Here is a 17,954-nt window from a genome sequence, read left to right as displayed (position 1 = left end):
AGGAAGGGACCTTAGCAGTGGTTGGGGCCAAGGGTCTTGTCTCCTGGGGCTTCAACTGAGAAAGACACAGAGTTGCAATCAAACCATGAATTGGCCCCAATGGGAGGGCTTCGCTAAGCGCCCCAGGCCAGGGTCTCTGACAGGTGTATATTATATATGAAAGTAAAAGTGAGATGGTTTCACAAAGAAAAATCTTCCCCAAGAGGAAATAGGGCTGCTGTCAAAGTTAGGCTCTGATCAACACAACGGATGCAAAAAAAGGTCATGAAAAGTCACATTAAAGACAAGATGAATTTTTGGCCATGAAGACAGGATCTGAGGTATTCATCTACTTTAGATATTAAAATATTTGAAGAAGGTATAAAATCCTAATGGGGCTGGCCAGAAAGGCAAATATTGCCAGTATACATATAAGAACAATCTGTAGGAGGGAAACAACCTAGTGAACATATGTAGGTGCATCAGACTATCTTAAGCTGAACTAGAATTCAACACTAAGAAATTACTTGATTACTATTTAGTTCAAGCATAGCTTACCTATATAAAAAATTCCACTGGATAAGACATGAATGTCAGTCCCATGACAGTTATATTTCTTATTACATTGTAATAGGCCAGCATTCGCCTTTGGGTGTCAGTGTCTGTAACTCAGGCTCATGTGTGCCTTACTCTGAGAGGTGATTTATTCAAAGTGAACAGGCAAATTTTGTTTCTGAGGCCACAGTCTGAGATCCAGCCACTAAATATTTCCAATTGCCAGATACTGAATTCCACTCTCTGTGACCTCCACTTAGGGAAATACACTACAAGTCTGAATTAATGAGTATCAATAGTTTGCAAGGCACTGGACACCAGACGACAAAGCACAGCAATCCCTTAAAGACAGAAAACAAATGAGGTGAGTGGCCTTACACCTCCAGCCTTGGAAGGTGTAAAGCTTTCACCAAGGCTGAGTGCTCCAGCCTTGAAAAAGTTTCCAGGCCATAGCGCAGGGATGAAGAACCCAGGCAGAGCCCACCAGACTCTGAATCGTGGAGATGGATATTCAGAGTCTAGAGAAACCACAGCAGCAGTCAGAGTTAACAAGACGACATACCAAATAGCTGCGTACGAAAGCTGCATACAGACAGAACTCTGAAGATCTACAGAGTGCCCTCAAATATTCAGCTGAATACGTATTGGCAAATTCTTGTAAGGAAACTACACAAGGCCAGGGAAAGAACCACCCAAAAAGATAAGAGATAACAGTGCCCAGCATTCACACAGTGTATAAAGTACTTCCTCTGACTACCAGCCAGGCTAGAAAATCTCATAATTCTGGGTAAACTGGGTACAGTGTAAGAAGGAACTTGCCTGAGGGGTAGGGAATAAGTAGCCCAAAATTGAGGACTGCCCTGGTCCCACCTAACAAGTCCTGAGAACGAAGGCCCCAAAAAGCAAACTGTTTCCAAGTAACTTAACTGTGTCCCAGGGATAACCTCAAGAACAGTATACACAGAAAAAATGAAAAATTCATCCCCAGCAGGCCCACCCTAAAAGAAACGTTAAAGGAATTACTTTAGTTTGAAGGAAAATGACACCAGATGGAAATATGGAGTTATATAAATTAAAGAACAGCAGAAATGGGACCTACTGGGTATATATATATGATTCTCATAATCAAAATATGATTAATTATTTAAGAAAAAATAATTATAATATCATATGGGGTTCACAGCCTATGTAAAAATAAAATATATGACAATAGCACAAAGGCTGGAAGGTGGGAAACAGAAGCATAGCTCTTATATTGTACATAAGGTGATATGTCACCTGAAAGTAGGCTGTGCTAAGCCAAAGATAAATACTGAAAACCTAAAGTAAACACTAAAATAATAAAACAAAGAGTTATAGCTAAACCAACAAAGGTAAAATAGAATTACAAAAAATACTGGATAAATCCAAAGGAAGGAGGAAAAAAAGAAAACAAAAAAACCTAGATAGACATATAGATAAATTAAACAAAATTAAATGGCAGAGTGTATATTTTACTGATTTTTCAAAGCAAATCCCAACCAACTTGATGCTGCTTATAGATCACACACTTGAAGTGGAAAGGCACAAGCAGGTTCAAAGTGAAAAGTTAGAAAAAGGTATCAGAATAACACTAAGCAAAAGAAAACTGAGTATTTTACCGGCAGATTAAATAGCTTTCAGAAAAAAAGATTATCAAATAAAAGGATAAAGGTCATTTCATAATGTAAAGTTCATCATGACACAGAACAATCTTAAGTATTTATGTACCTAATAACAGAATTCCAAAACATCTAAAGCAAAAAATAAATAAATAAATACAGTTACAGGCTTGTGCGGTGGTTCATGCCTGTAATCCCAGTACTTTGGGAGGCTAAGGCAGGTGGATCACCTAAGGTCAGGAGTTCAAGACCAGTCTAGCCAACATAGTGAATCCCTATCTCTACTAAAAATACAAAAAAATTAGCTGCACATGGTGGTACGTGCCTGGAGACCCAGCTACTTGGGAGGCTGAGGGAGGAGAATCACTTGAACCAGGGAGGCAAAGGTTGCAGCGAGCTGAGATCATGCCACTACACTCCAGCCTGGGCAACAGAGCGAGGCTCTGTCTCAAAAATAAATAAATATAGATATAGATATATAGAGGTATAGCTAGATATATTTCCAAGGAGATACAGAAAAGTCCACAATTGTAGTCAAAGATTTCAATATCCCATTCTCAATAACTAACAGTAACTAGTAAAAGAACTAAGAAGGATACAGAAGAGTTGAACAACACTATCATCCAACATAACCGAATTGACATGTATGAAACACTCTATCTAACAACAGCAAAAAATACACATTCTTTTCAGGTGCACACTGAACATTTACCAAGATAGATCATATTCTAGGCCATAAGATCAGTCTCAATTAATGTAAGATAATTTAAGTCATGCAAATTATTTTTTTGACCACAGAAGACTTAAATAAAAATCAATCAATAAAAAACAGTAGCTGTGAGTAACACAGGAAGCTGTTAAATGTCTTCGCACAGCTCTCTTCTTATAAGCAACCCTTTGGATCAGCTGTTTCTCCTGCAGCAGATTTCATATGGCTCCATGGCATCACAGTCCTGCAAAGTGACAATCGTGTAACAAACTGAAGTTTTACTGCCATTTCTTACTCTAGTCACTAATTGAGAATGGAAAAACCGCTCAGCTGCAATCGCCTTCAGAATCCATCCTCGGGGTGAGACATGGAGTAGTCAATAAAAACTGCAAATGATAATGAAAGGCTATTCCAGACAGAAGAAAAGCCATATGCTTAGAATGAAGACGAGCCACGGAATACGTGGAAGAATGAGAGGCCCTACATGGCTGAAGTGCAGACTGTAAGAAACAAACGGAAGAATACCACTATTCAGGAGGTCAAAGGGCAATGTGATCACCATTTTCATTAAGTTCAACCAGACATTTTGCTATCTGCTTTATATACGTATTATATATAATACATATGTTATATTTACATATAAAATATATAATTTATTTAATAACAATTTTTTTAGATGGATTCTTGCTCTGTCACCCCAGAGGGAGTTCAGTGGTGTGATCTCGGCTCACTGCAACATCCGCCTCCAGAGTTCAAGTGAGTCCCCTACCTCAGCCTCCGCAATAGCTAGAACTACAGGCAAGTGCCACCATATTTTAGTGGGGACGGAATTTCTCCATATTGGCCAGGATGGTCTCGAACTCCTGATCTCAGGTGATCCACCTGTCTCGGCCTGCCAAAGCGCTGGGATTACAGGCATGAGCCACCAAGCCCAGCCTAGTAACATTTTAAAATAGATATAATCATCATTTTGCAAATGAGGAAACAGATTTAGTAAGGCTAAGAAACTTGCTGTAACTTGCTCAAAAAAACAAGTATAGCTCTCAAGACCTATTTGACTTCAATCTGTCCTTAAACTATTATTGCTACGGCGCTTCTAAGTTCTGTGCCAAATTGCATCGTATTTTTATTTATTGTGCTCTTTTACTTTTTGCCACCACTAAAAAAATATATCTTCATGTGATTCTGGACTCTTTCCAAGTTACCTTTCTATTCTACCATCTCCTAAACTTCTGTATCCTAATACAGATAATTCTGCAGAGTCTTCTCTAATAGTATTACATTAGTATTCTAAATTCCACATTATTTCTCCATTTGGCTTCCTTCATGTGTATCCTCAAATTCACTTCACTGTTTCCACCATAATTTCGGTTGCTTCTATTTTTTTACTTGCTCTCTATGGAAGTTCTCAAGGTAAGGAAGAATTCATAATCACCATCTATTCCCCAATTTATAATAAATGGAAAATTCATCATTTACAATTTTTCTTTAAACTACTTTTCAAATTATCGAACTTCACCTTTGTCTTTGAGCTAATTCTACCTTTGTGAGCTATGAATTTTTATATTTTACTTATATATTTGGTTGCATGTCTATTAGTAACAAAATAAAGAATTAATGGCCAAACATTTCTAAATTTTATGCACACTAAATATTTGCAGATGAAAGAAGCTTAACAAATCTTAAGTTCAAAAAAGAGAAAGAAAAGTACAAAATATAATCCCATTGCTCCAAACAAGTGATAAGAGAAAATCTGGAAAGCAGATAGAGAAAAAAGATACTTCAAATAAAATAGCAAATTTTGCCTATGATGGAGAGTTTTTTTACTGTTTCTGTTTTTCTTTGTTAGTTTATAGTCACTTCTGTCAAAAGCGACTCCATCTGGATACCCAGGGTTCCTACAACTCTACACTCTCTTATGCTATGACCATGACATGTGTCTCCATTGCTCAACAACAACCAACTCAGTTCTTAGATAATTAATGTAATCACAATATAGGAAAGAGAATGGCTGACACCTTTTTTTTTTTTTTACATTTTCTTCCCAGGAATTCTTACTCATAACAAACATGTGGTTATTTATGGCATTACTGAAATTTTTATATATTAAGAAAATGCCTTACAACTAGTCTTTTTCCAGAACCAAGTTTTTGCTGGTCAGTCTCCTGCCTTTTATCTGCATCTGTTGCAAAAGCAAGTACTTGGTACCTGTATAAAAGAAATTTAAAAAATTGTAAATGAGTTTATAATTAAAAGTTATAAATTATCTTAACTTTAAAAGCACATGATAATCTATAAACACTATAGAGCACTTTCTCCTTGTTTTTAAAAACTGTAAATTTAATATTGAATTCTTATTGAATGATACTATGACATAAGACTGTGTAAAATGTCATGATAAAGAAATTTATAACCATACGTCCATTATTCAGTATTGAGAAAACAGCTCTACCAACTATCATGGCACTTCCATTAGAATTTTATGTGACAAACAATAATACTCAAGAAAGATCTAGCACCTACACACCAAATAGACAGAAAAAAACGTAAATGTGCAAAGCAGTCAGATGGAGTAGAAATTATCAATACATAATCTATGGAACCAAAAAGAACTCAGTTTAATCCCCAGTTTAACCACTTACTACGTAAGTACATTTTTGGCAAATAATCATTCTGTGTCTAGCTTCCCCATCCATACAACAGCAATAATCATCTCTAGCACAATCACTGTTAAAGGATTAAACAATAAATTGTTAAAGTGCCTGGTAATTGGTATATACTAGGTATACAATTATTGATTGACGGGTCAACAGACAAAGAGACAGATTTATATAGAGATAGAGATCAATCACCGAGGAATTTGTATCTGGTAGGTAATGAGTTCCCAGAAATGGACATTACAATCTATAAATATTTTATAGATTCTATTTCAAAAGTGACATTTAGCTCAAATAATTCTTAAAAACAATTTATAAATATTATTCAGTCTAGAAATGATTAATCTAGCTAATAAAGTTGAAATTTCTATATTTCTCATTAATTGATGGCATAAATTTAGAATAATAATCTTGCTCTACATAAAGCAACTACAGGTTCACAGGTGTCTTTCCCTCTTATTGAATCAAAACTCACATTTTCTAAGAGACAGATATCTGAAAGTGTAAAAATCAGGCACCTGAATGAAGGCAATGTGGCATATCTAAAAGAGCACTGAAATGTTCAATGGTCTTCAAAGGTCATATACCAATTCTGAAAACATCCTGTCTCAATCAAGAATAGTTCACTTACAAAAAACCGGTAACTTCAGTTGAATGCAGAATGACTATGACTGAAGATTTTGCAAGACATATAAGCTGATGGCAAACAACAATAGCTTATAAAAAATAGATCTTATAGTTAATATAAAAATGTAACCTATATAAATTCCATTCATTCCATAAACACACAGCAGGGATCTAACACAAACATTAGCAATGGAAAAACTACTACATGATCTATATTCATAAGGAGCTCCCTCACTAGTTGTAGAGATTTATATACAGACAGCTAAGTATAACTCAGAGTATCCTGTGCTAATTAACAGAAGGTATGCACATAGTACCAACAGAACATGGCAGTAACAAGGAATTGGGGTAGAAAAGATATGCTCTTAGTATGGGTTCAGGAAGAGAAAGCTGGGTTTTAAAGGACGGATGAAAATTCCATCATACTGGTAAAGAAAAAGAAGACATTATGGTAAAGCAAATACACATGCAAAGGCAACAGTAAAAGAAGCATAAAAGGTCATGAGAGGAGTTTCAGAGAGATGCATGGCAGGGAGGAATGAGTCGAGGGGCACCTGAAGGAAGAGGGAGAAGATCTCACCCTGGTAAACCCATGCGAAAAACTCCACAGGCAAATCTCTCTATGCCATCTGAGATTTACCTTCAAAAATCCCCAAGTCTCTAAAAGTGCGAAATAATGAGACCTCACATTCTGAACTCCAGATAGGGTTGTTTTTCTATTCCCAATTCACAGTAATGAAAATAGTATGCACTGGTGGCTAGAACACCATCCCAGAGCTTGCCCTGCTGTGGATCTAAGCCTTGGCAACTAACTACACAGGTGGTTCATTTCCTGCAGAAACCAACCGGCCAGGGGAGAATATAGATATTCATGAGATTGTTGCAAAGGTCCAAAACTCTTTGAGATGTTTGAAGCTTCTTATATGGCCATTATTTCATCCAAGAAATGAGTGAGCCCCTAAAGTGGCCTCATTAACATGAAAACAGCAGGCAGAGGCACAGCCAAAACTGACTACTGATTTCCAAATCTAAACCATTTCTCTTCCTAAAAGAGAACTCAGAAGAGTATTTTATTACTTAAACTTGACAGTAAAATTAGATGATGACAAAATTACAAGAGCATCTATTTTATGGTTCTTCCTTGACTCCTCTTAACTGTGACCAGTAAAGTACATAAAACTCTATTTCCAAAACCAATTCCAAGCAGATTTGGAAATTCTGAAATAAAATATTTGGATCTTTTTTTGCACCGTTGAAGTGTTCGGTAACATAAGCTAATCAGGGCCAATGTACCATCTTATGAAAGAGGGCCATACATTCTCAGACAGATAAGCACTAATCACAACTACAGCAAAGCAGGTAAAGCGCGGTGCTTTCTGACTCACAAAGCACAAATGCTTAACAGGCCCCGTAGTGCAGCAATAACAAACTCAACCACATAATTAAATACTCTTCCATACTGTGTCATAAAGACAGAAGCAAATAACTAAAATACAGATTCAGGCGTCACGGAACACAGAAGTAAACCCTACAAAATCATTTATTTTCAAATGAAACATAACTGTCACCTCAACGAGTGGCAGGAAGTTTTGGAACCTTGATATGTAACCCAGAGCACTTTACTAGAAATGGAAGCTCTGGATACAGAGCATGGTTATGTCAATTTCAACTATAGCTAAAACCTTCTTGACTGCCTAGTTAACGACAAAAATGAGCAAGAGGAGACATTGCTTACATCTAGGTCAGGTAAGAACTGAAGGGAACAGGGAGACTTCTAGACATAATTTCCATGTGCAGAGAAGGAAGGACGAGCACTGCAGACACAGGAGATAGTATGTGCAAAAACAGAAAAGGAGAGAGAGAAAAGCCCTTAACATATATGGATACTACAAAATTTCCATTTAGCCAGAGCCAAAGATTGGAGAAGATATTTCTTCTTAAAATAGTCAAATAATTCAACAAAAACACTTTTAAATATTTATTTAAGGCTGATTATTTACTTAGCAATGTATTAGGAGCTACTGGCAGAATGCTGAGGAAGGGGGATAGCAGACAGGAGAGAATTAACACAAATGGCAGGTGTACTTTTTTAAGGAGCCTCCCTATTTTCAACTCTTAGAGGTCCCATCTAGCAGCCTCCTCAGCATCCTGTGCAAAGTCCCGCAATAGCCTGTATCACAAATGGACTGAAGTAGCTGAGTGGCTTCCTGCCTCCTTCAGAACCACTTGAGGAAAGGAGGCGCATCTGTTTGACTGCATTTCCAGTACCTTGTACAGTGTGCAGCACACAGAAGCCTCTTGAAAAATATTTGCTGAATGAATGACTGAATAAATTATTCAGTCAGTGAAGAGAGGTTTAAGACAGATTCTTCTCTCAAGAAGCTGATAATGCAAGATGCTCTGGAAAATGTCCGTATAAGAAGGCAATATATGACATTAGCCAAAAAATCAGTGTTTCAGGCAATAATACATCTAGGAGGTGAAAAAAGGAAGATAGTTGAACCAGCTAACCTTAAAAGTCCCCTCCAAGTCCAAAGGTCCACATCATAGACGTATAGACTATACAGAGGTATAAAGCATTGAATGTCAATGTTTAAAAGTCTAAGTTTCTTAGTAATAAATAAAAATTATTCCAGCTTAAAGAGGTGTTTTAAAAGAAAAGATATGAGAAGGACCGTTCAAAGTTTAGAGAGGTTACAAAAAAAACCATGTGAAAAAATACAGGCCTGAACCAATGCGAATGGGAAGGAAAAGCTGAATGAGAGAAACTGACTAAATAATTCTGAAAGGCAAAGGGTAAGAGAAGAGAATAAAAGATGATCTGAATAGCGGTACCAAAGCCCTTGCCCCTACCCCAAGAAAAGGCAAATAGATCGAGAGTGGCGGCTCATGCCAATAATTCCAGCACTTTGGAACACCAAGGCAGGAGGATCACTTAAGCCCAAGAGTTCAAGGCCAGTATGGGCAACATAGTGAGACCCCCATGTCCATAGTTTTTTAAAAAATTAAGGGCAAATAATTCTCTTGCTTCAAAAGAAAAACTATGCTCAAAGTGTGCCCCTGAATTAGATTCATCTGGAGTGAGAATTCACAATGAGGATTTCTGGCTCTTATCCTCAAGCCTATTAAAAGAAATCTAGGGGACTGGGGACTAGCATCTGTAAATGTGCATTTTATAACAGGGTGCCCAGGTGACTTCTCCACAAAGTTAATTTTGAGACCCCTAGCCTTCAACTGGTTTTTATTTGAACATAATTAAGCAGGGTTTAAAGACATTAAGTATCAATATCAAAAATGAAAATAAGTTATGTGTTAAAAGCCTATTCTATTAACCAATTCTATTCTATTACCTGAATATAGACAGATTTAATAAAGCCTCAGAAGAACAAACTTATGGTTTTCATGCTTTCACCCATCCAAAAATGCAGTAGTTATTATCATTAAATATGATCTATTAAAGTTGAAAGCATATATAAGTACAACATACTACTTCATGCTATAAACCTTCTTGATTGTCATCATTTCACAATGATCTCATCTCTCATGCATTTGTACCATTATAAATGATCCACATAATGGATAACATGTACATTTTTTAGTCTAAGAGAAAGATAAATTTAATAGACTGGTATGTTGGGGAATTACCACAGTTAAAACAACGTAAGCTTCTGTAAGATTAACCTCACACATTAAGGAAACCTAACATTACTTCTTTAATCACTCCTAGAGTTATTATCAAATTAATTCCTATGCACATATTTCAAAGAGTAAGTAACTGGGTGTTTAAATATTCGTACTGTGACCCTAGCATAGTACTACTTAGCAGGAGGTGAGGCACAGAACTGGGTGGAAAGCTAAAAAACAGATCTCCTAATATTGCTCAAGTTTGGGAGGGTTGAGTAAACTATACAGATATTTTTCCCAACCTCTCAAAATAAATATAAGATTTTATTTATTCCCAGTAGCTATGCCACCATTCAATCATCTCCTTTAGACAAGAGCCACAAGAATTATAGAAGAAATATGACATGATGATACACTTCCTAAATCAGTTAAATTCTGCTTCCTCACAAACATTCACTTATCTTCAGAGTTTTAACCCTAGAGGACTTAACAGTCATTTACAAAAAGCAAATGACTACTTATGAAGAGAAAATGCAGTTAACTTGCTATATACACAACATTGAAGCTTGAAGACAATTTACATCTGTTGCCAAATGAATTTATATCTTCTTCCCACCTTGGGAAAAATAATGTGGCCAAAAATAATGTTGAAAAGTTATGATGGTGTGTTGCTTAGATATTTAAAGTTCTAAATGTTGCCATCAGTAAGATAACACAACGAAGTCGCTAAGGACAGTGAAGCCTCCAGTGCTATTTCCCTTCCCAGCATGGATTTCTACTTTCTCTTCCCCATTCTCTCTGCCAATAAAAAACATCCTCTCCAAAAACTCAAAACCTTGACTTTTATTGAAATCTAGCTGGTGGAGAAGAAAACAATCTCTCTCATATGCAATTTACCAAAACCAGTAAGAATTTCTAGCAAGTAAGTATGTTATTTGCCTAGGATTATTTTCATACTTCTCTTATACTTGAATTGTTCTTTTAGAAAAGTATTAACATTCATATTAACAGTTCATGCCAGTATTTTTTCCATGGCACACACATTCCTTTTTGTTATAAAAGCATTCCACGGATAAATTTTCAATTTGGCTTTTTTCACTCAACATTGTTTAATTATTTATTATATCAAGGAGCAGTCACAACAATTATTAAACATTTTCTACAGGGTAGTAACTTGACATACATTAAATCCTTATAAACAAACTTGTCAAAATGAGCACTATTACCTCCTTTAAAGCCAGGATAAGGACAGTGACCATCAAACAGCTGGTGGTGGTAAAATTCCTGATTGGAATCCTGCACTATATTGCCTTTCAGATACTTTACAACAGTAGACGATACAGGTTAAGTAGCCATTCATACTTTGTCAAAGAAACCAATCTCTTTTTCATTTGTGACATTGAAGCTCTTTGTGGACAAAAATTAATCAGCAACAAACCCACCAAAAAATCATGAATCCAAAACTTACTTAACAAACCCACCAAAAAATCATGAATCCAAAGACTTAGCATCCAAACTTACTTGTAACTTTCCACTTGTCGGCAGGAAGAGACCGTAATGAAGGAATCTGTACGGGAACTGTAGGCAAGAGGGCCGGGCAGAAGAAAGCTGGGGAGAAACCTTCCAAAAGCATAGCTCTCCTGCTCAAACACCATCAGCATCCCATCTATAGACTGGATACAAATTAAATCTCGACCTAAAGAAGAATTGGAGGAAATTAGATGACCTATTCTTTCATAAATGTGAATAATAAAACAATTTTATTAATTACTATCTATACATGTATGTCATAGTTAATTTTTTCTCCAAGGGGCAAAACTGGTAGTTTAAATTTTAAACTACAAACCAGTAAAGCTATCAAGTTATTGACATCAATATACATTCATTTCCCAATTTTTAAACTTTTCAGGATATGACTTCAATTCTAGGTACATTCATTTGTATTTACTGCACGTTAAAATCTCTTAGCTCAAGGTAATCCCTGAGAACTATTATGACTCTTTATCATTAAATTATTATTAAATAATAATTATTAAATTAAATAATTAAAATGATTAAATAATGACTCCATTATTTCCAAATTCAGAAATACAACAAAAACTGTTATTCATGAAACTATCTTCTTCAGAGTCTGTCAGTTTCATAATTTCAAATGACTTAGATACCCGTCAAACACAGCAGACTAAATCCATAGGTATGTCTTAGCACCAATTTTACATACATCATACTGCTAAGCAGCACTGGGTGTGAAAAATACTAATAGTGAAAAATATTAATCCCTGGTTGTCCTCAACTATAGACTAATCTTGAGATATCTTCTACCGTTAGTCCATCAATATTAAATACAATATTCACAGTTCTTAAAATCTACTGAGATGATGGTAATGATGATGATTTCTATGATACAGTTTAGTATCCCTCATCTGAGAAAGGTCTAGTGGTTATAACCTGTCATGTCCCATTAGTGTGATTCATGTATCCTATAATGTATTATGTAGGGAAAAATTATGTTAGAGGAAAATTAAGCTACTCATTAAGGGAATAAATAAAAGGCCAGTCTTACACTTTGTCATCTATAGCTCATACACCATATACAGTAAGTACTGTAGTAACTATTCTATATTACTTTGAATATCAGTGACAATCTTAACAGTATACTTAAGTTTTAAGGAGTGCTCAAAAAGAAATCAAATTTCATAGAAATAGACGATACTTTTATTGTTGTATCTAAGGACAATCACACAGCTAAGCAACTTTAAAATAGAGCACATAGCAACAAAGGAGAAAAAAAGAGAGATAGAAAACAAACTGAGTTCTGGAGTGCCTATTCCTGCATTACACTGTAACGCATCTCAACTGATACCACAGGTATATCGGCCTTAAATTGCCTGAAAGATGTTCTGGGATGAGAACTGTCTGCAAATGAATGTTCACTAAACATACGTTTGAACCATTCGGGAATCTTTAGAGAGATAAAAATTGTATATTAATGCTGCTTGAAAAGTATTCTCTCAATACTCAGATTCATGGATAACACATGGTAGGCTTTACAGTTACTTTTTTAAGCTTGGTTTTTAAATATTATCTTTATCCACTATGCTATTAAAAGCTTCCAAAAGAGATGTGAGTTTATATGCATGCAGTATGTGTATGCATGCTGTACATCTGTATTCACAGAGACGCAATCAGACAAAAAGAATCTCATCTCGCTATTTGGCAGTCCCACCTGGCTGAAACTAGCAAAAATGAGTAAGTATAAAAATGCCTCTAAGTCACTGAAAAAAATGCTGCAAGGTCTTTGTAATAAAAATCATGCAAGTTTTCAAAGGTAGGATTCTCAGGTCTCACTAAGGGCATCAATTCCTATTTTAATTATGGTTCTAACAATTGTCATTTTTATAAACAAGTTACTGATACTCCTGTAGCTTCAGCCTTCTCATTTGTAAAATGAGTATATTTGTATAAGAGCTCCAAAGTTATCAGCTAATCTTCAGCAAAGGCGCCAAGAATACACAATGGTGAAAGAACAGTCTCTTCAATAAGTGGTGCGGGAAAACTGGATCTCCACATGCAAAAATAATTGGATTCTTACCTTACACTATACAACAAAAATTCACTCAAGGTAGATTACAGATTAAAACCTAAGATCTGAAGTTATAAAACTCCCAAAGGTAAACATATGACGAAAAACTTCATGACACTGGTCTTGGCAACGATTTTTTGATAGGACACCAAAAGCAAAAGCAATGAAACAAAAAAGCGGGGGGGGGGGCGCTAGATAAAACTAAAAATTTTCTGCACAGCAAAGGAAACAATCAACAAAAAAACACATAATAGGAGAAAAGATTTGCCAACCATATATCTGATAAGCAATTAGTCTCTAAAATATACAAGAATATAACACAACTTGGTAACAAAAAATCAGAACCACAATGAGATATCACCTCACATGTTAGAAAAAAAGAAAGAAATCCAGCCATTTACAACAACATGGATGAACCTAGAGACTGTCATGCTAAATGAAATAAGCCAGACACTAAAAGACAAACACTACAGGATCCCACTCGTATTTGAAATATTTTTCAAAAGTCAAATTCATAGGAACAGAGAATGGCAGAGTGCTTACCAGGGGTCAGGGATGAGGAAAATGAGGAAATGTTGCTCAAATAATACACACTTACGGTTATAATACGAATACATTCTGGAGACCCAAGCATGGTGATTACGGTGAATAACGCACACTTAAAATTTATTAAAATAGTAGATCTTTGTTCTTATCACAAAAAATAAGATAATTATGAAAAGTGATTTATACATTGATTAGCTTGATTCTGGTAATCCTTACACAATATATACGTATATCAGAACATCACATTGTACACCTTGAATATACACAATTTTTATTTGTCAATCGTATCTCAATAATGCTGAAAAAAAAAAGAGTTCCGAAGTCAGAGATAAGATGTCAAAGTCCCTAACACTGTATAGCACACATAAGGCACAGAATACATTATAGCATTATTAAGAAGCCTATTATTACCTGCTTCCCAAGCCCAGAAGAAAGAAAGTGGTAAATCAGAAAGGGGCGGTGAAGAAGCTGTCAGCTGTGAGCAATGACAGCTAATATCCTAACAAAAAGAAAACAGAACATCCATAAAACACGCATCGAATAATTCAAAAAAGAACATCAGTCTGGGCTCAGTTAGCAGAGCAGCAATTATGACCCCTATATATCTCAAAAAGAGAAATATCATTATTAAGTGGATTTAGTATAGTTTGGTACAGTTCTTTAGAATTTGTAGCAGAGATGTTAACTGCTGCTCCCCACAGCCATTCTTTCTTTAGTAATAGAATCATGAATTATACTAGGAAAAGAGGAAGTCAAATTGTCTCTATTTGCAGATGACATAATCGTATATTTAGAAGATCCCATTGTCTCAGCCCAAAATCTCCTGAAACTGATAAGCAACTTCACCAAAGTCTCCGGATACAAAATCAATGTGCAGAAACCACAAGCGTTCTATACAACAATCACAGACTTAAAGAGAGCCAAATCAACAACGAACTGCCATTCACAATTGCTACAAAGAGAATAAAATACCTAGGAATACAACTAACAAAGGAGGTAAAGGTAAAAGAAGAACTACAAACCACTGCTCAAGGAAATAAGAGAGGACACAGACAGATGCAGAAACATTCCATGCTCATGGTTAGGCAGAATCAATATTGTGAAAATGGACATACTGCCCAAAGTAATTTATAGATTCAATGCTATTCAATCAAGCTACCTATGACCCTCTTCACAGAACTGGAAAAAAACACCTTAAACTTCATATGGAACGAAAAGAGAGCCTGCATAGCCAAGACAATCCTAAGCAAAAAGAACAAAGCTGGAGGTATCATGCTACCTGACTTCAAACTATACTACAAGGATACAGTAATCAAAACAGCATGATACTGGTACTAAAACAGAGATATACAGCAGTGGAACAGAACAGAGGCCTTGGAGGCAACACCACACATCTACAACCAACTGATTTTTGACAAACCGAACAAAAACAAGCAATGGGGAAAGGATTCCTCTGTTTAATAAATGGTGTTGGAAAAACTGGCTAGCCATGTGCAGAAAGCAGAAACTGGACCCCTTCCTGACACTTTACACTAAAATTAACTCCAGATGGCTTAAACACTTAAACATAAGACCTAACACCATAAAAACACTAGAAGAAAACCTAGACACGGTTGTCTAGGTTCAGGACATAGGCAAAGGCAAGGACTTCATGACTAAAGCACCAAAAGCATTGGCAACAAAAGCCAAAATAGAAAAATGGGATCTAGTTAAACTCCAGAGCTTCTGTACAGCAAAAGAAACAATCATTAGAGTGAACTGGCAACCAACAGAAGGGGAAAAAATTTTTGCAATCTACCCATCTGACAAAGGGCTAATATCCAGAATCTACAAGGAACTAAAACAGATTTACAAGAAAAAAAACAACCCCATTCAAAAGTGGGTAAAGGACATGAACAGACACTTTTCAAAAGAAGACATACATGAGGCCAACAAACATATGAAGAAATGCTCATCATCACTGGTCATTAGAGAGATGCAAATCAAAACCACATTGAGATACCATCTCACGCCAGTTAGAATGGCGATCATTAAAAAATCTGGAGATAATAGATGCTGGAAAGGATATGGAGAAACGGGAACACTTTTACACTGTTCATGGGAGTGTACACTAATTCAACCATTATGGAAGACAGTGTGGCGATCCTTAAGGACCTAGAAATAGAATTTCCATTTGACCCACTAATCCCATTACTGGGCATATATCTAAAAGATTATAAATTGTTCTATTATAAAGACACATGCACATGTATGTTCACTGTGGCACTGTTTACAATAGCAAAGACCTGGAACCAACCCAAATGTCCATCAATGATAGACTGGACTAGGAAAATGTGGCACATATACACCATGGAATACTATGCAGCCATAAAAAATGATAAGTTTGTGTCCTTTGTAGGGATGTGGATGAATCTGGAAACCATCAATCTCAGCAAACTGACACAAGAACAGAAAATCAAACACCATGTTCTCACTCATAGGCAGGTGTTGGATGATGAGAACACATGGACACAGGGAGGGAAGCATCACACACTGCGGTCTGTTAGAGGGGACTAGAGGAGGGACAGCGAAGGGCAGGGAGGTTGGGAAGGGACAACATGGGGAGAAATGCCAGATATAGGTGACTAGGGGATGGAAGCAGCAAACCACATTGCCATGTATATACCTATGCAACAATCCTGCATTATCTACACATGTACCCCAGAACCTAAAGTGCAATTACATGTATATATATATATAAAAATTGATTTTATATATATAATCATGAATTGCCACTAGACATATAGCCATCCAAAATAAAGCTTCCACTTGCAGGCCTCTATTTACAGATACATCATATAATTATGTTCTTGTCAACAAGATATGAGCAGAGGTTATACATACAACTTGCAGGCATGTCCTTACATGGACCAAATACATACTTCCCTCTCTTCTTTGTTAGTAGGGCTGGAGCAGCTGCCTTGGCCTCAGAGATGGAAGTCACATACTGAGGACAACAGAGCCTCTCTATCAGCCATTTATCTCCAGATGCTTAAACATGACAGAAATAAACATCTTTTTTTCTTTTTCCTTTTATTTATTTATTTTTTTTTTTTTTGAGACAGAATCTTGCTCCCTCACCCAGGCTGGAGTGCAGTGATGTAATCTCAGCTCGCTGCAACCTCTGTCTCCCAGGTTCAAGCTATTCTCCTGCCTCAGCCTCCAAAGTAGCTGAGATTACAAGCACGCCACCTCCTTCAGCTAATCTTTGTATTTTTAGTAGGGATGAGGTTTCACCAGGTTGGCCAGGCTGATCTTGAACTTCTGACCACAGGTGATCTGCCCACCTCAGCCTCCCAAAGTGGTGGGATTACAGGTGTAAGCCACCATGCCCAGCCAAACATCTTTTTTATTTAAGCCATCATTAAGTTGAGTCTTTGTTTAAGCAACAAAACCTGTATCCTAAATAACACAGAACCTAACCTGAGCTGAAGGATACCATCCAGGATTGCTGCCTCTTAAAATTTAGTTTCACTTAACTGAAACCTGGTACCAAAAATAACAGGTAGAGAAAAGATATTGGGACAACTAGGGGAATTTGAATGGATCATGGCATTGTAAAATGTAAGAGAATATTCTCATTGAGAGATGTGTGCTGAAGTGTTTATGGCAATGTGATGCAAGATGTGTAACTCATTTTCAAATGATTCATCAAAAAAATGTGAATAAGACACATATATTTACAACTGTTGATGTGGTGGAAATACAGGTGTTCATGTTACTTTTTTAATATACTTTTTCACAACAAAAATATTTTAAAATTAAGTCTAAATATGTACATCTTGTATGTAAATATAATGTTGATACATTTTCTATTAAGATATGAAATATTTATGCAATGATCTTGACCTAGGTGGAGCATATTATAGTAAGCAAAATAATACTCTTGATCTCTGCGTTATTAAAGACTATAAGCTCAGAACATGTATAGTTCCAAACGGAAGTACCAATAAAATGTGTGTTCATTTCAATATGTGTTATCACTGAACCACAAA

At 36.1% G+C, this 17,954-nt stretch overlaps 1 protein-coding gene across 44 annotated transcripts in view; it reads right to left on the bottom strand.

Annotated features, from left to right (window-relative positions):
* BBS9 (Bardet-Biedl syndrome 9) overlaps positions 1-17,954 on the bottom strand; it is a 749,186-nt gene that overhangs the window by 601,467 nt on the left and 129,765 nt on the right. For all 44 annotated transcript variants that reach the window (XR_013523801.1, XM_078342175.1, XM_054236977.2 and 41 more), the window contains 2 exons: positions 11,313-11,487; positions 5,007-5,091 (listed from right to left, as the gene is read on the bottom strand). Coding sequence is in view for 43 of the 44 variants with exons in the window: in XM_078342175.1 (XP_078198301.1) it covers positions 5,007-5,091; positions 11,313-11,487 (260 nt within the window). In the remaining variant the exon portion in view is untranslated. The remainder of the gene's footprint in view (positions 1-5,006; positions 5,092-11,312; positions 11,488-17,954) is intronic.

Source organism: Callithrix jacchus, chromosome 11 (assembly GCF_049354715.1).
Source record: "Callithrix jacchus isolate 240 chromosome 11, calJac240_pri, whole genome shotgun sequence".
NCBI lineage: Eukaryota > Metazoa > Chordata > Mammalia > Primates > Cebidae > Callithrix > Callithrix jacchus.
Note: the sequence above shows the minus strand (reverse complement) of the source record. Positions and strands in the feature narration are given on the sequence as shown.